The sequence below is a fragment of the Mesoplodon densirostris genome, chromosome 9 (assembly GCF_025265405.1).
Source record: "Mesoplodon densirostris isolate mMesDen1 chromosome 9, mMesDen1 primary haplotype, whole genome shotgun sequence".
Lineage (NCBI taxonomy): Eukaryota > Metazoa > Chordata > Mammalia > Artiodactyla > Ziphiidae > Mesoplodon > Mesoplodon densirostris.
Window position 1 is genome coordinate 94913270 of NC_082669.1, and position 21984 is coordinate 94935253.

Sequence of the window (21984 nt, forward strand, 5' to 3'; positions counted from 1 at the left end):
TATTTCGGTAGCTATCTTTCTGATACATTTAACAGTGGTTGCGCTCTGTTTGTCTTCCAGATTCATTCAGGAGATAGAGCACGCCCTGGGACTTGGCCCAGCCAAACAGTGTCCTCTTCGAGAGTTTCTCACCGTGTACATCAAAAACATCTTCCTCAATCAGGTCTTGGCCGAGATCAACAAGGAGATTGAAGGAGTCACGAAAACATCTGACCCCCTGAAGATCCTAGCTAACGCAGACACCATGAAAGTGCTGGGGGTGCAGCGGCCTCTCCTACAGGTAATCACATCCTTTGAACTTACTGTTTTTACCTGCAGTTTTCATTGACTTGGCAAGAGTCACAAATTGAAAAAAGAAGGAGAGTTACCATCTGTTTCCATATTCATCAGGGACAAAACAAGAGGAGATAAATTAAACAGGCACCAGGGAAATTAAGGACTAGTGTAGAGATAATGGAAATTCCTGAAGATCTTTAAGAAAAAAGTGGTTAGCTTTGAATATGGGAGATGGTGAGTCTCATTAACATGCAGGCAACTCCTCATTATTGGCCTGGAATTTGTCCTTGAAAAGAACTCTCTTTCCAATGATGAATGCATCCTGGAGTAGAAGGACTTATAGGAAGGAAGTTATTCTGCCTAACCTCAATTACCAACAGTAAACCCTCTGTACCATTTGAGGGCTGACTTACCCTATATAACTTGGCTACCTCACAGTGCATTTGAACCCACCCAAAAAACTGGCTTTTAAAAGTCAGATCATTTATTAATTTAAGTGATGATCATCTTAATATGATGATCATATTACTTTCATTGTATAAAGAAATGGTTTCTGGACAACAGAAATAAGATAATTTGTCAGATGTATGGATTAATAGACTTGAGGTATTTGTTTTATATGCTTTAAGCCAGTGACTTAGAGGTAAATATAAGACTAAAAGAAAATTACTATGAATTTCAATTCTGGCTATACGTTAATTATTATTACACTGTAATTGAATCTTTATAGTGTTTCTTCACTTAAGAGAATGATGGGTACAATAGCATAGTTTTATGTAAGTTGCATGGTATGAGGATATCTCAAAATGTAGAAGACTTGAGATCTTCAAAGAGAAGTTCTATAAGTGATATATATATATATATAGTTGCTTCAGTTGCCTGCCTTTACCTGCTTTTATATATGTCTTCCTTGATTCTTCCTTCTTTGTACATTAGAATGAATAGAAATGCTGGCCCTTTCACAGGGGAATGTCCTAGTTGTGAGCATTCTTTTTTTATAAGCAAATTCTTCTATGGTATTGAGAAAATAGAATAGAGGCATTCACTTCTCCCAGAACTTGAACAATAGCGTCACACCTAGGAAAGTGTTCATTTGCATTGCCTGAGTTTATGTTGGATGTGTTCCTAGTGAGGATCTGTACTGAGCATGGGATGCAGAGAAGGGAGAATAGCAAAGGCATGTGCTCATCATCCCATCCCTCTGCTGAATTACTCTTCCACTGGCTCTTTGCATGGCCGGCATCTTCTCTTGGTGCCTGTTCAAATGTCACCTCCATAGGGAAGCTTTTCCTAACTGTCTTACCTAAGTAGGTCCCCTTCCTTGGTTATTCTCCATCCCCCCCCGCCCCCACCTCCTGCTCCCAATCTGTCTGTTCTCAACACTGAAGCCAAACTCTATGAACTGTTACCACCAAAACTCCCTTGCCAAGTGACTTGTGATCAGGTTCTGCCAATAGGAAGCACCAGCAGGAGATTGGAGGGTAAAAGGAGAAAGATGTTGGGTTCTTATCTCCTTCCTTTCCACTTTGGATCATAGTTTTTTGTTTGTTTGTTTGTTTGTTTTGCGGTACACGGGCCTCTCACTGCTGTGGCCTCTCCCGTTGCGGAGCACAGGCTCCGAACGTGCAGGTTCAGTGGCCATGGCTCACGGGCCCATCCCACACAGCACGTGGGATCTTCCCAGACCGGAGCACGAACCCGCGTCCCCTGCGTTGGCAGGTGGACTCTCAACCACTGCGCCACCAGGGAAGCCCTGGATCATAGTTTTGGCTTTGGGTGCCTCCCTCTGTAACCAGAGGTCCTGCCAGGCGACACCTCCTGTATGGCTTCAGCTCTCACTGGACGCTGGTCATACCATCTCTCCTCCTTGGCCCTTGATGATAGCTTTCTGCTGTTATTGGTCTCTGGGTGCCTCAGCATCCCTTGTTGCTTCTTTCAGTGCTGCCCGTACCTCTGTCAGTCATCTCTTCATTAATATTTCTTCAGTTAGTCATCTGAATGGAATTCTGGTTTTTGTTAGGATCATGAATAGATCTCCCCAGTTAGTCACTATTTTAACATTTTAATTTTTTTCCTTCTTAGCACAATTATAATCATTTATTTTCTAGCTTGTTGATTTCCTATCTTTTCCCACTAGAAATTAAGTTCCAAAAGTATAGTACAGTATCAGACGGTAGGAAGATACTCGATAGTTTGTTGAATGAATGTTTATGTGTGTCGGTGGGTGGGTGTGTGGGTGGATGGACACAGTGAATAAATTTTGAGAGTCTTAACTGCAGAGTCGGAGTGGGAAGATGAGAAAGAGAGTGACAAAAACTTGTTTACATGTATCTTATGTCTGACAGTATCATTAACATCCTCTCCATCAGAAAACCTCTCAGTATGTATATCCCTCAAGTGTCATGCCGTATGCTGTACAGAGCAACTTTAATATGCTTAGTGTACTAATTTAAAAGAAATAATGCACTACAGAGTGAATCTGGGAACTAAAGATGCTGGCTCATTAAACATGATGATTTTCAACTTGAGTAACAAAAGACAGATTAAAACTCCACTAGTTGACTACAGTCTGGGCCATGTCAGGGCCACACACTGCTGGCTAAATGGCATCTCTGGGCAGCCTACCGATGTGCTTGTCAAGTCACTCCTAACCTCATCACCAGCCATTTGTACATGTTACTACGCCTCTTGTTCTTTAAGTCAGTTACTCCGTTCTGAGGCTATGTAAGAACTCCAACTTTACCTCTTCTCTCTTTGACCTTGTCAAGATATGATAGTTATATGTAAGTGAATAAGTCTTAAAACTAAGGCCATGCAAGTTATCAACCTCCAAATATGTTTACAGAGCCCAAACACCTGCTTTCTTATTTGGTTATTTTGTTGTCCTCTCTTTCTTCATAAAAATTTTATGAGAATGCAAATTAGTTAGACCATATCAGTAAATTTGTTTAATATTCTCAGTTATGAGGTTAAAAAAGCAAGTGAGGAGGTGGTTAGTTTCCTTTCCCGTCTTGAGAAAGTCTCTTGCTTTATAATGATTGTAAATTGTTTTCAAACATAATTTCCCATGCTCAAATTTCAGTGTCTCTTAAATGTGTTTCAGTGTCACCTTGATATTTTTATTCTCAGCTAATTATACGTAACTAAAGAAAAATAATGGAGAAATTATTCTCCACCATTTTAGCTGAGAGTACAAAACAATAGTTAAGAAGGGAGCTTGAAGAAATATATGTATGTGTGAAAAATGCAGGCGGGTTAAGTATTCAATTACGTGTCCTTCAAAGTCATTCCCTCGGCTAGACTGTTGTTTGGTCACAGAGTGGAAAGGGTCGTGCCTTTCCCTGGAGGCACCACCCAGTGTCATGAAGCATCAGCCCAACTGGATTCTCCAGAGAGAGTGGACAGACAGCTGTCTCAGTGCTGCTCCCATCTACTTATCTGATGAGGTGCAGACGCAGAAAACCCCAGGACATTTTGTCCTTTCCTCTTTGAAATGACATTGGTCAGGATAGACAGTCGGTTATAAGGGGGCATTTACTTGGGCAATAACGTAGTTTTGCATTGGTAGTTTTACTTTCTAGGCACAGAATTCATAGGAGGGAAGGAAGGAAGGAAGGAAATAGGAAGGAAGAAATTACAAGCACCATTTTATAGGTGAAACAACTGTGCAGATACCCAAAGTGATAGAGCAGCGTGGTACTAGTAGTAACAGTGGAAGTCTAATGGTGGTAATGATAGCATTCATAATAGTAAATAGTAGTAATGGTGACAACTAACACTTTAATACATCTACTGTGAGCCAGACACTATTGAGTGCTTTATGCGTATTGACTTGTAAATGTTTTTTGGTTTTGTTTGTTTTTCTGTTTGTGTTTTTTTTGCGGTACGTGGGCCTCTCACTGTTGTGGCCTCTCCCGCTGCGGAGCACAGGCTCCGGATGCACAGGCTCAGCGGCCATGGCTCATGGGCCCAGCCACTCCGTGGCATGTGGGATCCTCCCGACCAGGGCACGAACCCATGTCCCCTGCATCAGCAGGAGGACTCTCAGCCACTGCGCCACCAGGGAAGCCCGACTTGTAAGTGTTTTATATGCATTGACAACAGCTTTGTGAAGGTGGCATTCTTATTATAAGGAGGAAACTGAGAAACAATGAAATTAACTAACTTGGCCATCCATAGTCACCTAGCTAGCAACGCTAGAACTGTAATTCAAACCCAGGCGACCTAACCCTGGCTCCCATGCTCTAACCTATTTGTTACTAGTCTGCTATGAGATGGGCAGAGTTTGAGAGGAAGCATTTAGACACTTTTTTTTTTTTTTTTTAGCAATTTGACATTGTCTGTTGAACCTAACAGTAAAAAATTTGGACTTGTGTTTTTATCACCAGGTTTTTAAAAATTTCTTTTTTCTAGTAATTCATTTTATAAAAGTATCCATCTGTGACAGACTCGGGGGATGGGGGGAGAGTTTGGAACCAGACTCTCACCACAGCCAGAGATGTACTGCTCTAAATCCGTATATTGCCTCACAGGAGTAGAAGTGTAAAACCAATGCATCTTTCTTGCCTCAGTGTCTAAACCACTTTCCAACAGATGGAATAGCTCGGATACTTGTTACAGATGGTTCCCTCCTAAATCCCCAGCTCCTGCAACCATGCCTGCTATAGAGAAGGCAATGTTGAATAAATGGCTGAGTGGATGAAAATGAATGAATGAATGATGACTTCCTTAGTACAGGGGCATGAGTGTGCGTGTTTTGCCCCCATGGTGTCAGATTCATGGTCTTGGGTTTAAGATTCATGACAATGTTTAAATTAAAATGTCACAGTTCTTATGCCTCTGATGCTCCCAGATAGAAGCAGAATGGACTATACTTCATGCTGTTACCATCTGCGAGTCCTCTATTACCATCACTTTTTCTGCAGAATGGCTCCATCCATTGCAAGACAAAGTATACTGACTCCAATTAAAGAAATCCATTAAGAGAAATTCCTCATTGCTCTTAAGTCAGATCTTCTGGCATTGCGGACATGGAGCTATGGAAACAATTGATTGTTTGAAGTGGATACTTCCCCATGCCTTATATGTAACAGGCGTCTACCAACTGTTCATTTGTTAGACATGAGGAAAAATTCCCTCAGTTCCCTAGTTTATCACTGTTTGGGGGATGTAATTTATTCTTCCTTAGTGTCTCCACCCAAAAAAGGGGAGGGGGGACTAATGCTTAAGTTTTTTTAATCCCTTACCTATCACATAGCTGAATGGACATCTGTATGAACAAAAAATACAAGTAAAGTTTTTTCCCCTACCTCCCAGTGGAATACCCGGTATCCTTGTTACTTAGTGGTCTGTGGACAGGAACATCAGACCTCTGAGTCAGAATCTGCATATGTACGGCATCCCCAGGTGATATGTATGTACATTAGATTTTGAGAAGCACGGCCTTGTACCAGTGCAACACGAAGTGTGATCCATGGACTGGCAGCATCCACATCACCTGAGCTTGTGAGAAATGCAGATTCCTGAACCTCACTCCACTCCGGGATGGGGCGCAGGAACCTCTGGTCTAACTAGCCCTCTAGTTGATTTTAATAGAGACAGAACTTTTAGAAGCATTGCCTTAATACCAGCGTTTCCAGCTGGAGGTTAGGAAATGGGGCTCTAACACTGTGGACTCTTAGCCTTGAGATAAACAACAGTAGTTAACTTCAAAAAGCTATTCAGCTTTGTTTCATACAGGCACAGAAATTGTAAAAACAATATTTGCAGCAGCAGCAGAAGCTGCTTCCTAGTCTAGCACGTTGCTGAATTTTGCAGTGTTCTTTCTATACACAGGATGAGACTACGTTTTCTGGCTCATGTAGGGCAATGTGAGACAGAGACAGCTTTCCTAGTGCTTTGGCTTATGTTCCCCATCATTGGAGAAAAAAAAAAAACATAAGCTGTGCAAGTCAAAAATTTTAGGCAATCTTAAAACATTTAAAGCATATTTTCATTTTCCTCATTGCCCCAGTATGTGTCAGAGCACATCTGAGAAGTCAGATGGTTAGAGGCGGCCTGCAAACCCCACCCTCTCATCTCTTCCTCATCCTCCTGTGCTTTCCCCGGCTACCTGGAGGGGTGTGGTTCTCAACAATACCCATTAGAATCACCTAGGAGCTTTCTGAACACACCTAGATCCCATCCCAGAGCTTTGGTTCAGTTGGTCAGGGGTGGGGCCTGGGCATCCAGGTGTTATAAGCTGCCCAGATGATCCCAACATATGCAGCCTGAATTAATGCCGCTGGCCTGGATCTTTCTACTCCATAGAATCAGTTATTGCCCTGAGAGGAAGTACAAAAAAATTATAATTCAGGCATTCTTTAATTCACTTAGGTTTGTAACAGAGGGCTCTGTTTGATACTTTGAATCAAGCTTGATCCATAAGTCTTAGAATCAGATACAAATAGATTGAAATCCCAGACATTTCAATGGATAATTTTGTGATCAGGACCAAATTGCTAACCTCTCCATACCTATTTCCTCCTCTATAAAACAAGAATAATAAAATCTGTGTCCTAGGAACACAGGCATCATTTCTAAGGTGTGGGTGGAGTAATGGTGGTAGAACACATCACCTTCGTTGCCCGTGTCACAGACACCTGGACTTCAGCATTGCCCGCTCTGTTACTGGCTACCCGCCTGCTCCCTGACTCTCACCTTCATAGACTTCTGATTTGTACTGACGGTGCCTCTGCACCCCTGCCATCTCTTTGTAGATTTCAGCCTGCATCTCCTCTTATCACTAACTTGCTGCTTACTCACTCCTGTTCTTTGTGCTCTAGCGCCCACCTATAACTTCTGTTTCCACTACCCTAGAGTGACAGCAGGAGATGGTATTGTTTCACTTCCTTTCTCTTTTTCCTGGATTTGCCCACTGATCATTTGTTAGCAGCAGAGGCAGCATGCAGTATTTATGACCATTAAAGCTGCTATAGGCTTCCCTGGTGGCGCAGTGGTTGAGAGTCTGCCTGCCGATGCAGGGGACGCGGGTTCATGACCCGGTCTGGGAAGATCCCACATGCCGCGGAGCGGCTGGGCCCGTGAGCCATGGCCGCTGAGCCTGCGCGTCCGCTCCGCAATGGGAGAGGCCACAACAGTGAGAGGCCCGCGTACTGCAAAAAAAAAAAAAAAGCTACTATGTTCGTTTCCTAGGGCAAACATAACAAATTACCACAAACTAGGTGGCTTAAAAAACAGAAATTGATGTTCTCATAGTTATGGAGGCCAGGAGCCACATTCCCTCCAACGGCTCTAGAGGAAGACCCTTCCCTGCTTCTTCCATCTTCTGGTGGTCCTGGTACTTCTTGACTTCTGGAAGCATAACTCCGATCTCTGCCTCCATCCTAACATGGGCTTCTCCCATGTTCTCCATTTTTCCATTTCTGGCTCTTATAAGGACACTCTCATTGGATTTAGGGCTCACCTTAATCCAGCATGATCTCACCTCAACCCTAACCTTAATTCTATCTACAAAGACCCTATTTCCAAGTAAGGTCACATTCTGAGATTGTGTGTGGAATGTTGGGAGGACACTATTCATCCCACTACAGCTAATAATTGGAAGCAAATTATATAGAATGCAACATATTCAACTTGCTCTATTTTCCTTGAAAACCCTCTGGCAGGAAGCAGTGTAGAAGTATTGCTGTTAAGGCAATAGGGCCAAGGTGGCCTAAACTCTAGGTGTCAGGAAGGTTCCAAATGAAAGTTTTTGGTGGGTTGAGTGATTGCTGGAGCTCTGGTTAAGCCTTACTGAAAGTTGGTAGACACAGCTGCTTACAGTGTAATGATTTGCCAGAGATAATTACACTGAAGCCCAAGCCTGTTATTTCCCCAGCTAAGCCAAGGTACTGCCCATAACCTCTTGTTGGTTTCCCAGGGAAGTGTGGCCAGCAGCAACAGCATATGGTTTCATCATATCAAATTATGTTAATATGAAGAATGTTGGATTTCAGTGGTATTTGCATTGCGGCCAGTTGTTGCCACTGCACTCCATGGTGCAGAATAGATTTAGCTTTTATTAGCCTGAATAGATGAGTCCCATTTAAGGTCTGTAGGAAGTCATCATGAAAATCATTAAATGGAAAAGACAGCTGATCAACTGATTTTTTTTTCTCCCCTGTAAGCTCTGAGAGTTGGTGCTAATGGTCTCACCGTGCTAAAATAAGTCTTAGAACCAAGATGCCTTGGGGTCTAATCTGATTCTTCAGTGTTTATCTAAACTGAAAGAAATACTAACACAGTGTGGGGGTTTGATTTTCTTTGAATTTTACTTAATAAAGGTAAAATACAAGTAAGATAAAATATTCACCAGCAATATTGTTTGGGTTCTTCATGACACATGAAGGCCTCAAGTAACCAACCAACTAGTGGTTGCTTCAGGTTTTTTTTGTTTTGTTTTGTTTGTTTTTTGTTTGTTTTGCGGTACGCGGGCCTCTCACTGTTGTGGCCTCTCCCGTTGCGGAGCACAGGCTCCGGACGCGCAGGCTCAGCAGCTATGGCTCACGGGCCCAGGCGCTCCGCGGCATGTGGGATCTTCCCGGACCGGGGCACGAACCCGTGTCCCCTGCATTGGCAGGCGGACTCTCAACCACTGCACCACCAGGGAAGCCCGTGCTTCAGGTTTTATCGAGGAAGATGCAGTAGAAGATGCCTTTGTTCTTGTCTTTGGTTGTTCAGATTGTCACTGTGGCTTTCAACACTCACCTGTCCACTTCTGAGATAGCTGAGCAAATTAAGTCTTTCACTACTAATGGGGACTTTGGGAATCTCATAACATTCATCTGTGTCTTCAGATTCTTATCAAGTTGTGGTCTTTTTGTATGATTAATTCTATTACTAGTTTAATACTTTTTATTTTTTGTAGAATTTTTGTTGTGGTTCTTCCTAGTCATTCAGGAAATGTAAATTTCATCATGGCATGGTGGGAAAAGCATATAAAATGGGGATCTGGTCTCCTTGTCAGTCCAGTGACCTTAGACAAGCCCAAGCCACCTATCTTCCCTGAACTTCATGTCCCTCATATGGAATGAGAATGATGCTAACTCAAGCAACCTCATAAGATTCAGGTGAGGAGTACAATGAGATCATGTATTCAGCAGGGCTTTCTGAACTGCTCTACATATTGAGTTGTTGTCTCATAATTGTTATTATTATTGGTCCACACACCCACATGAGCATTCAGAAAATCCATTAGCATTAAAGGGAATGATGCTTACACCTACAGAAATGAAAAATATTTCCTATTAAATGAAAGGCTTCACTAGTTTTTACCAGTAGTTTGTTCCATACATGATTAGACAACCAACATAAGAATCCGGCAATTTTTTCCCCACAGTTTATCGTGAGAATATTTGAAACATCTAAAAAGACTGGAAAAAAAAAAAACACCCACACACTCACCATCAGGATTCTACAGTTAACACTTTACTGAATTGGTTTCATAGCATAACCAAACCTGGTAATTTGAAGTCTTTTTCAGCCATCCCAGAAATGAATTCCCAATCATTCCCTAAGCACTTTTACCATGGTTTTTTAATATCTTACTTAGGAAATCTGAACATAAAGGGAAATAAATTAAGTGGGAAAGTAGTTGCTTTGTTAAGAGTGTTCACTTTCTAAACGTACCCATTCTGACGTTTCCTTTAAATGCTGTCATGGAACAGGCAATTGACCAACTCATGCTTGTGATTAATCTATAAGTACTGCCTTTACTGACATGATGCTACCAGGGAACTTGCCCTCATAACTGTTGATGAAAAAGGCTGTGAAGTGAGCAAATGAGAGATGATTTTTATTTACAGGCAGAATAAGCATGTAATATGATCAACTTGAATTTTACAAATATCTTTATAGTCTTATCTCCGGATGGAGAAGAAATAGGACCTTGTCTGGTTGGCTGGTTTTCTTAGAAAGTCCCTGGTTAACCAGACTTCTATCAGTAGCCTTTTGCAAATCAAGAAGAGGAGGAGAGAAAAAGTGTGTGTGTGTGAAAACATATATATATTTCAACTAACTTCTTTTTTTTTAACATCTTTATTGGAGTATAATTGCTTTACAATGGTGTGTTAGTTTCTGCTTTATAACAAAGTGAATCAGTTATACATATACATATGTTCCCATATCTCTTCCCTCTTGCGTCTCCCTCCCTCCCACCCTCCCTATCCCACCCCTCTAGGTGGTCACAAACCACCGAGCTGATCTCCCTGTGCTATGCGCTGCTTCCCACTAGCTATCTGTTTTATGTTTGGTAGTGTATATATGTCCATGCCACTCTCTCACTTTGTCACAGCTTACCCTTCCACCTCCCCATATCCTCAAGTCCATTCTCTAGTAGGTCTGTGTCTTTATTCACGTCTTACCCCTAGGTTCTTCATAACTTTTTTTTTCTTAGATTCCATATATATGTGTTAGAATACGGTATTTGTTTTTCTCTTTCTGACTTACTTCCCTCTGTATGACAGACTCTAGGTCCATCCACTTCACTGCAAATATCTCAATTTTGTTTCTTTTTATGGTTGAGTAATATTCCATTATATATATGTGCCACATCTTTATCCATTCATCTCTCGATGGACACTTAGGTTGCTTCCATGATCTGGCTGTTGTAAACAGTGCTGCAGTGAACATTTTGGTACATGACTCTTTTTGAATTATGGTTTTCTCAGGGTATATGCCCAATAGTGGGATTGCTGGGTTGTGTGGTAGTTCTATTTGTAGTTTCTTAAAGAACCTCCATACTGTTCTCCATAGTGGCTGTATCAATTTACATTCCCACCAGTAGTGCAAGAGTGTTCCCTTTTCTCCACACCCTCTCCAGCATTTATTGTTTCTAGATTTTTTGATGATGGCCATTCAGACCGGTGTGAGATGATATCTCACATAGCGTTGTGGTCGGAAAAGATACTTGATACGATTTCAATTTTCTTAAATTTACCAAGGCTTGATTTGTGACCCAAGATATGATCTATCCTGGAGAATGTTCCATGAGCACTTGAGAAAAATGTGTATTCTGTTGTTTTTGGATGGAATGTCCTATAAATATCAATTAAGTCCATCTTGTTTAATGTAACATTTAAAGCTTGTGTTTCCTTATTTATTTTCATTTTGGATGATCTGTGCATTGGTGAAAGTGGGGTGTTAAAGTCCCCTACTGTGATTGTGTTACTGTCCATTTCCCCTTTAATGGCTGTTAGTATTTGCCTTATGCATTGAGGTGCTCCTATGTTGGGTGCATAAATATTTACAATTGTTATATCTTGGATCGATCCCTTGATCATTATGTAGTGTCCTTCTTTGGCTCTTGTAATAGTCTTTATTTTAAAGCCTATTTTGTCTGATATGAGAATTGCTACTCCAGCTTTCCTTTGATTTCCATTTTCATGGAATATCTTTTTCCATCCCCTCACTTTCAGTCTGTATGTGTCCCTAGGTTTGAAGTGGGTCTCTTGTAGACAGCATATATATGGGTCTTGTTTTTGTATCCATTCAGCCAGTCTGTGTCTTTTGGTGGGAGTGTTTAATCCATTTACATTTAAGGTAATTATCGATATGTATGTTCCTTTTGCCATTTTCTTAATTGTTTTGGATTTGTTATTGTAGGTCTTTTCCTTCTCTTGTGTTTCTTGCCTAGAGAAGTTCCTTTAGCATTTGTTGTAAAGCTGGTTTGGTGGTGCTGAACTCCCTCAGCTTTTGCTTGAATGTAAAGGTTTTAATTTCTCCATCAAATCTGAATGAGATCCTTGCTGGGTAGACTAATCTTGGTTGTAGGTTTTTCTCCTTCATCACTTTAAATATGTCCTGCCACTCCCTTCTGGCTTGCAGAGTTTCTGCTGAAAGATCAGCTATTAACCTTATGGGGATTCCCTTGTGTGTTATTTGTTGTTTTTCCCTTGCTGCTTTTAATATGTGTTCTTTGTATTTAATTTTTGATAGTTTGATTAATATGTGTCTTGGCATGTTTCTCCTTGGATTTCTCCTGTATGGAACTCTCTGTGCTTCCTGGACTTGATTAACTATTTCCTTTCCCATATTAGGGAAGTTTTCAACTATAATGTTTTCAAATATTTTCTCAGTCCCTTTCTTTTTCTCTTCTTCTGGGACCCCTATAATTTGAATGTTGGTGCATTTAATGTTGTCCCAGAGGTCTCCGAGACTGTCCTCAGTTCTTTTCATTCTTTTTTCTTTATTCTGCTCTGCAGTAGTTATTTCCATTATTTTATCTTCCAAGTCACTTATCTGTTCTTCTGCCTCAGTTATTCTGCTATTAATCCCTTCTAGAGAATTTTTAATTTCATTTATTGTGTTGTTCATCATTGCTTGTTTCCTCTTTAGTTCTTCTAGGTCCTTGTTAAATGTTTCTTGCATTTTGTCTGTTCTATTTCCAAGATTCTGGATCATCTTTACTATCATTATTCTGAATTCTTTTTCAGGTAGACTGCCTATTTCCTCTTCATTTGTTAGGTCTGGTGGGTTTTTACCTTGCTCCTTCATCTGCTGTGTGTTTTTCTGTCTTCTCATTTTGCTTATCTTACTGTGTTTGGGGTCTCCTTTTTGCAGGCTGCAGGTTCGTAGTTCCCGTTGTTTTTGGGATCTGTCCCCAGTGGCTTAGGTTGGTTCAGTGGGTTGTGTAGGCTTCCTGGTGGAGGGGACTAGTGCCTGTGTTCTGGTGGATGAGGCTGGATCTTGTCTTTCTGGTGGGCAGGTCCACGTCTGGTGGTGTGTTTTGGGGTGTCTGTGGCCTTATTATGATTTTAGGCAGCCTCTGTGCTAGTGGGTGGGGTTGTGTTCCTGTCTTGCTAGTTGTTTGGCATAGGGTGTCCAGCACTGTAGCTTGCTGGTCGTTGAGTGAAGCTGGGTCTTGGTGTTGAGATGGAGATCTCTGGGAGATTTTCGCCATTTGATATTATGTAGAGCTGGGAGGTGTCTTGTGGACCAGTGTCCTGAAGTTGGCTCTCCCACCTCAGAGGCACAGCACTGACTCCTGGTGCAGCACCAAGAGCCTTTCATCCACACGGCTCAGAATAAAAGGGAAAAAAGTAGAAAGAAAGAGAAAAAGAGGGCTTCCCTGGTGGCGCCGTGGTTGAGAGTCCGCCTGCTGATGCAGAGAGCACGGGTTTGTGCCCCGGTCCGGGAGGGTCCCGCATGCCGCGGAGCGGCTGGGCCCGTGAGCCGTGGCCGCTGGGCCTGCGCGTCCGGAGCCTGTGCTCCGCAACGGGAGAGGCCACGACAGTGAGAGGCCTGCGTATCGCAAAAAAAAAAAAAAAAAAAGAGAGAGAGAAAAAGAAAGAGGATAAAATAAAATAAAATAAAGTAAGATAAAATAAAATAAAGTTATTAAAATAAAAAATAATTATTAAAAAAAAATTTTTAAGTAAAAAACACAACAAAAAAACAAGAACAACAGAAAAAAAAAAAACGGATGGACAGAACCCTTGGACAAATGGTGAAAGCAAAGCTATAGAGACAAAATCTCACACAGAAGCATACACATACACACTCACAAAAAGAGGAAAAGGGGAAGAAATAATATACCTTGCTCCCAAAGTCCACCTCCTTGATTTGGGATAATTTGTTGTCTATTCAGGTATTCCACAGATGCAGGGCACATCAAGTTGAGTGTGGAGATTGAATCCGCTGCTTCTGAGGCTGCTGGGAGAGATTTCCCTTTCTCTTCTTTGTTCAAGCAGCTCCGGGGGTTCAGTTTTGGATTTGGCCCCGCCTCTGCGTGTAGGTCGCCTGAGTGCGTCTGTTCTTCGCTCAGACAGGACGGGGTTAAAGGAGCCAGTGATTCGGGGGCTCTGGCTCACTCAGGCCGGGGGGGAGGGAGGGGCACGGAGGCGGGGCGAGCCTGCGCCGGCAGAGGCCGGCGTGACGTTGCACCAGCGTGAGGCGCGCCATGCGTTCTCCCCGGGAAGCCGTCCTTGGATCCCGGGACCCTGGCAGTGGCGGGCTGCACAGGCTCCCAGGAGGGGAGGTGTGGAGAGTGACCTGTGCTCTCCCACAGGCTTCTTGGTGGCGGCAGCAGCGGCCTTAGCGTCTCACGCCCGTCTCTGGGGTCCGCGCTTTTAGCCGCGTCCCACGCGCGTCTCTGGAGCTCCTTTAAGCGGCGCTCTGAATCCCCTCTCCTCGCGCACCAGGAAACAAAGAGGGAAGAAAAAGTCTCTTGCCTCTTCGGCAGGTCCAGACTTTTTCCCCGACTCCCTCCCAGCTAGCTGTGGCGCACTAACCCCTTCAGGCTGTGTTCACGCCGCCAGTCCTCTCCCTGGGATCCGACCTCCGAAGCCCGAGCCTCAACTCCCAGTCCCCGCCCTCCCCGGCGGGTGAGCAGACAAGCCTCTCGGCCTGGTGAGTGCTGGTCGGCACCGGTCCTCTGTGCGGGAATCTCTCCGCTTTGCCCTCCGCACGCCTGTTGCCGCGCTCCTCTCCGTGGCTCCGAAGCTCCCCCTCTCCGCCACCCGCAGTCTCCGCCACTGAAGGGTCTTCCTAGTGTGTGGAAACCTTTCCTCCTTCACGGCTCCCTCCCAGAGGTGCAGGTACCGTCCCTATTCTTTTGTCTCTGTTTTTTTCCTTTGCCTTCCCCAGGTACGCGGGGAGTTTCTTGCCTTTTGGGAGGTCTGAGGTCTTCTGCCAGCATTCAGTGGGTGTTCTATAGGAGTAGTTCCACGTGTACATGTATTTCTGATGTATCTGTGGGGGGGAGGGTGATCTCCGCGTCTTACTCTTCCGCCATCTTCCTCTCAACTAACTTCTCTATAGTATAGCCAGCTAGGCTTTTGGAGAAAGCCCAGAAGGGCTCGAAACGAAGAAATTCTTTTTCTTTTGTCTGCAGAAAATCATCTGCAGCCAACCCCATATATTGTATAAGAATCATTAATTATCTGAAGTCTTTTTATTTTTTTAAGTCCATTAAAATTCCAGATGTTTTCTTCAGCAATCCATCAATTCTCGTAATGTGTTTGGGCAGATTTTAATTTAGATGCAACTTTTCAAGAATTCATTTATTATATCTGGGTTATGAGGTCAGTTTAAAACCAACAGGCTGGAAGGGCTTGTCCACATGGATAGAGGAGTCATGAGGGACTGCTGAATGAGAAAGTAATTACAGTTAGTGACACTTGTTTACCAGCTTTGCTTGGTACTAAGAAACTTGTCTGAGCACCAGGCTGTTTCAGAATGACATCAATATAGGGATAAGCCTTGGGTTTTAAAGGAGGATTCTGAATTTACTTTCTAAGTAAAGGCAGGCACCAATGGCCATCTTGGTTGTCACCTAGACTGTTCTATGTAACAGGGCTTATTTGGGGTAAGTATTTTGAGACATTTGATTGTCTGCTGTCTGCTTTGATCTTGCCTCGGTCCACTCCTTGGTGGATAAGCAGGAGAGAAGGTAATGGCTTATGACAGCTCTGCTGACGGGGGCTGAACTACATTAACTACTCTGTCGCTTAGATCTTTAGAGAGCTGCCTTTGCCTGAAATAGATTTGACTTTACTTGCTAACAAAGGTATTCTCAGATTTATTTCTTTTCATTAAATACAAGAGAAGAGGAAAAACATCCCATCAAAAGATACCAAGAAGGGAGAAAAGGCTGGCTTGACAGCCCAAGCAAATGATAGTTATCATTCTTGAGAGCAGCAGAATTGCTGATCTGGCAAGATTACTGGTGGGAGCTGGATGAATGTAGACAGAGAACTGCTGTTCTTGGGGAATTTTTGAGGTTCTTATCCTAAGTCATTTTTGCCCTGTCTGGATAGTGCAGCTCTTGCTTAGAGACGTTCTAGTGAGAAAAGGAAGAGGGAGAAAGAAGACTCTCTAAGCTTGCAAGTTAAATGGCCCTTTAAAATGAACTGTTCAAATAAAGCAGATGTTTTTCTTCGTGCTTTTCAAGGATACCTGTCCTACTCACAACGTTGGGTGTACTTTATCTTAGCTTAAACACTCTAAGATGGGCTGGTGAAATTCTGACACGTCAACTGTCAACTATAACAAGAGTGACACAACACAGTTGAATAGTTTCCACTGTTGAAATTCTAATGCAACTAAATGATAAATGTTTGCTCATTACACACCTGCTTTGTGCTATCACCGGACAAGGAGATGTGGAGAGGCAGAAGAAATTTAAAGCATGGCTCCCACTTCTCTGGAGCTTCTGGTTTAGTTGGGGAATCAGAATTCCTCACACCTATGGATGTGAGAACAGTAGAGGACCTTTGGTACCTGAACACTGACTGTGATGGTTCAGAAGATTTGCAGTTTAAGAGTTGAGGATTCAGCTGAGGGCTGTAGGATCCAAGAAACTTTAGCCAAGAGGTGGGTCCTGAACTGGGACATTGTTGGATATGTAGAAATGGAGAAGGTGGGGTAGAAAGTGACCCAAACAAGGAACATAACCTAAGTGAAGACACCAAAGGATTGTTCATGAGATGATGGGATTAGTCTAGTTGAGTGAAGGAATGGAGAGTGAGAAGTAAGGTTCACAGGGCACAGGGCTCCCACCGAGGTCTTAAACTTTGGCGGAACTGTTTCCTTTCTAACAGAGCCGCAAAAGGGTACACTCTCATCGATGCTCTTTTTTTTTTTTTTTTTTTTTTTTTTTTAAGTTTCAGAACACAGAGTGGGCTTTGGTAGTTCACAGTCAAGATTAGAAGGCAGAGAGCCTGGGGTCAGAGAGGCCAGCCAAGGCAGGGGTCCAGTAATCTAGCTCTGAAAGGAAGACAGTTTCCGGTGAGTATTTCTCTTCAGACAGAAGCTTCAGGTAGTAACCTCATGGCTGCCTGAGGTTTGGTGACCTAAACCTTTTGATCCGATTTGAAGTCATTCTTCTGATTGATTGTCATGATTGGCCAAACACACCACATGGGCTTACTTTCTGGGATAAGTGTTGTGCTCATAAATCGTCATCAGGTTTTCCTCTCTGAGCCCTCACTGGCAGCCACTGGATGGGGTCTTTCATCACCTCTGTCCACAAGAGCAGCCATTTGGCTGCAGCATGTTCATATTTGTTTAAAGACTGGACTGTACTTTTCTCACTTATGACCTTTTTAGACACACAGGAGCTCTGTCAGTTAAAGTCCTGCTTTGGGGAGAAGGCAACACACAGCTAACTCATTACGGGTTATCTATGTCATTATGTCTCTTTTGGATTGTACATATTGGAAATACAGCCTTTTGAGGAGGAAAAAAAACTCCATCTAGGCTTCTAGTTTCCCTTTCTTTTTCTTCCTCATTTTTATCTGCTTTTTTTCCCTCCATAGTTACAGCTATTCCCATGATGGATGGTCATATCTCTGGAGTCCTGAATACCCTGGGTATTCACTTGCAAATAGCCACAAAGTCAAATTCAGATAACTGCACTTCAACGATAGCCATTCTGTACTCTCCTCATCCAACACACACTACTTCTCTTTGCCCCACTTCAACCACAGGAGCTTAATTGCTTCTTCCTTTTTATTCCACAAAGCGTTTTTTAATTTGTTCTCCCCTTGGTTGTTCCAAGGTCAAGGCTGCCTATCAGGTGCTTGCAGAAGTGCTCTGGTGACCTTGCTTGCTGTGTTTGCCCCTGGCTTCCAAGGCTTTGTCTAGAATGAGCAGCTTGCCTGAGCGAGAGAGGGCTGGACAGGATGCAGATTTCTTACCTCTGGAACAAGAAGTATCCCTTTTTCTTCCATCCTTTCCAAGTTTTGCTTTAGAGCCAAAAGAAATCTCTGGCACATAGTAGGCACCCATTGCTTGAATGAGTTAAATGGAAATTGCCAGCAGTTATGTTAAAGTATGGCCTCTGGCTTACAGTTGGTACAGGGTATACAGAAGTAAACCTATGTTGTTTGCCAAGGAAAGTAGCTTTAAGTTTTAGGGTTCTTTAAATAAACATTTTATTTGAGAAAGGTTTGAGATTTACAGAAAAGTGGCAAAGATGGTACAGTTCCCATACACCCCATACCCAGTTTTCCTTCTTATTCGTATCTTATGTTAGTATGGTGAATTTGTTACAATTAATGAACCCATATTGACACATTCCTATTAATTACAGTCCATGCTTTATTCAGATTGCCTTGTTTTTCACCTAAATGTCTTCTGTTCCCGGACTCCCTCCAGGACACCACATTATGTTTCATTGTCTCTTTCAGCTCCTCTTGGCTGTAACAGTTTCTCAGACTTTCTTTTTTTTAAATGACATCGACAGCAGGTTAGATATGTGGTAGAATGTCCTGCAATATGGATTAGTCTGACGTTTTTCTCATAATTTGACTAGGGGTGTGTGTTTGGGGGAGGAAGACCACAGAGGTAAAGCGCCTTTCTCATCATGTCACATCAGGTGTGTATGCTATCAGCTTGACTTACCACCGTCACTGTTAACCTTGATTGCCTGGCCGAGGCTGTGTTTTGTCAGATTTCTCCACTAGAAAGTCACTCTTTTCCTCTGCTTTCCATAGTCTACTCTTTGGAAGGGATTCATTATGCACAGCACACACACTCAGGGGTGGGGAGAGAAAGAAAAGAAGTGGGGAGTTATGCTGCACCTCCTTGAGGATGGAGTATCTGCATAAATGATTTGGAATGCTTCTGCCTGAAAGATTTGTCTCGTTCCTCTCATTTTTTGTATTTATTCAATCATTTATTTATGTCAGTATGAACTCATGGATTTTTATTGTATACAGTAGATTATATAATCCAATACTATCTTTATTTTCTTGCTCAACTTGTTCCAGCTTTGGCCATTGGGAGCTCCTGTGTCACCATCTTTGTGATTTTTTTTTTTTTTTTAACACTTATTTTCTGACACTCGCAGATGCTCCAACCTCCATCTTTATATTTCCTGCCCCAGTTCTAGAATCAGACATTTTTCCAAGCAGCTCCAGTTCCTGTTATTAGAGAGAATAGTATTGGCAACCAAGATCTGGGGATTTGATATGCTTGTTGCTGCTTGGGCATCATTACTTCTAGGCCCTCTCAGCTGACAGAGAAAGGAAATCTGTGTGTGTACTAACCCTTGTATATATCCATATCTATCTACCTATCTATATATATATTTCTGTATGTGGCCACTTATTAAGCTAAAACTGAGGTAATACTGATGTCTCTGACTCAAATGCGTTGCCATATGGATCATTCTAGCCTCTTCCTCTTGCTTATCTGTAGCCTTCCTCTCCAACAGTGGAAGAACCTGGCTCCTACCACCCATTTCCCTAACTGTTCGATCCCAGCTTACATGCATAGAAATATCAGAATCGATAATCCACGCCCTGTGGGAAACAACTTTATCAACCAGTCACAGTCCTTATGTGCAATTCCTTCTGCCTGTAGTTTTACAAACTCTACTAATTTCCAAAATTACTTGGGTCAGCACTTTTTTCTCCCACCTTCCTTTCAAGAGGGTTATTTTATACATTTGTGATAAAGTTACATGGTTTTGTCACATTCCGCACTTCATCCTGGGATCCCTTAGCCTCCTAAATGAATTTTTTCAAATTTGCATGTATTAAGGTTCATTCTTTGTGCTTTAAAGTTCTGTGGGTTTTGACAAACACTTAATGTCATGTATTTACCATTAGAGTATCACCAAAATGATTTTTACTACCCCCCAAATTCCCTCTATTTCATCTACTCAGCATTTGTCCCCTCTCCCGATGCCTCTGACAATCGCTAATCGTTTTACTGTCTCCATAGTTTTGCATCTTCCAGAAATCATATAATTGGCATCATGCAGTTTTTAGCTTTTTCAGACTGGCTTCTTTAAATTAGCACTGAGTAACATTCATGGCTTTTCATGGCTTGACAGCTCATTTCTTTTGATCACTGACTAATACTCCATGGTATGGATTATGGATGTGATATATGATACAGAAATACCACAGTTTGTTTATCTCTTCACCTATTGAAGGATATCTTGGTTGCTTCCATCACAAGTAAAGCTGCTGTAAACATCCACATACAGGTTTTTGTGTGGTGATAAGTTTGCAGATCAGTTGGATATTGTTTTTAACTGTGTAGAGGAGTCGTGCGGATGAGGGGGGTTGTGGATGGTGGTGAGGACAGACTCACAAATTAACAAGTACATGATGTGGTAAGTGCTTTAATAAACGTATGAATATAAGTAAACTGTTGAATCTAAGAAAAAGGCAAAAGTAAAAATACTTAAATTTACTCTTAGGTTCTATTTTAAAACGTACTCAAGTTCCATTAAAAAAAAAAAAAAACAACTTAGCATTCTTTTCCAGGAAAACACTCTCCCTCCAGTTCCACCCAGCTCTCCCCCCACCACCAAAAAAAATAAAAAAACCAACTTGCTGAAGACATTCTGCTACAGCTACAGCATGAGTCAGGTGACCCAAAATATTCTGTCTGAAAAAAAGACAGTCATAGGGCTTCCCTGGTGGCGCAGTGGTTAAGAATCTGCCTGCCAGTGCAGGGGACACGGGTTTGATCCCTGGTCCAGGGAGATCCCACGTGCTGCAAAGCAACTAAGCCTGTGTGCCGCAACTACTGAGCCTGCGCTGTAGAACCTGCGAGCCACAACTACTGAAGCCCGCACGCCTAGAGCCTGTGCTCCGCAACAAGAGAAGCCACTGCAATGAGAAGCCTGCACACCGCAACAAAGAGTAGCCCCCGCTCGCTGCAACTAGAGAAAGCCCGTGTGCAGCAATGAAGGAAGACCCAACACAGCCAAAAATAAATAAACAAAAAACCCCAAAAAAACTATTACAAAAAAAAAGAGAGTCATAGGAATTCACTGGTGGCAGGCTCCTTCACAACTTAATAGGAGGGGAGAAAATCCACTTAAGGGTGAAAAAACAGATCTTACCCAGGAGAAGAAAAAGAAAAAAGGCATAGGGATTTTTAATTGTCTGGAAATCTGGGATTAATAGGACGAAAGAACAGATATAATTCTTTCACCAGGCCCTTCAGAGTTAAAAACAAGTAAATTTATTCTGGGATTTGAGGTTCCTCCCCCAGAGATTTCTTATAGAAAGAGCTAAACCCAAAGGAACTAGCCCCATGGCAAATGGAATCCTGCTTTGTCAAGAGCTAAGCCTGTGTCTTTCAAGAAGAGCTTTTGTGTTCAGCTTCCAGGAAGAGATGCCAGGGGGCCACGAGGAGGACTCTTGTTTCCTGCTTGTGCACGTTTGAATGTTAGCTGGCTGGCTCTACTGAGCCATTTGGAGCCTGACTTATTCACCAGTCAGTGGTGAAGAAGGTGTAGAGAGAATGTTTACTGCCTGGGAGATGGAATGCACAAGAATTGGTCCGTGCACACCCTTCTTGAATGTATAGTGACCTGCATTTAGTAAAAATATAACACAAGCTCAGAGGCTAGATTCGATGAGCAGGTTCTCTTCATTTCTAGAGGAATTACTAGGAAGGTGTGTAGGTGGAGGGGCCAAATCGTAAATACAGAAAGAACTTTTTCCAGCACCCTGGATAACAAGAAGTTTGCAAGCTGCAAGTGATCAGAAACTTGTCGACGCATAGAACATAAATAAGAGAAAATTAAAGATTTCTCCTTAAGTGAAAAACAAAACAACAATCAGAGATAAGTTGTAATTTATAATGTTACAATTTAGTTGGTGAATGATTTTAATTAGTCCCTGGGTAACTATTTTTAAAAATCTTGCTGTAGTACTTATATTTGTCTAAAATGCAGTCATTATTTATGTGATTAGTAAT

At 42.4% G+C, this 21984-nt stretch overlaps 1 protein-coding gene across 1 annotated transcript in view; it reads left to right on the top strand.

Annotated features, from left to right (window-relative positions):
- Positions 1-21984, top strand: part of EXOC4 (exocyst complex component 4) — an 828650-nt gene that overhangs the window by 583794 nt on the left and 222872 nt on the right. Inside the window, exon 11 of the mRNA XM_060108317.1 lies at positions 61-280. Within this exon, the coding sequence (XP_059964300.1) occupies positions 61-280 (220 nt within the window). The remainder of the gene's footprint in view (positions 1-60; positions 281-21984) is intronic.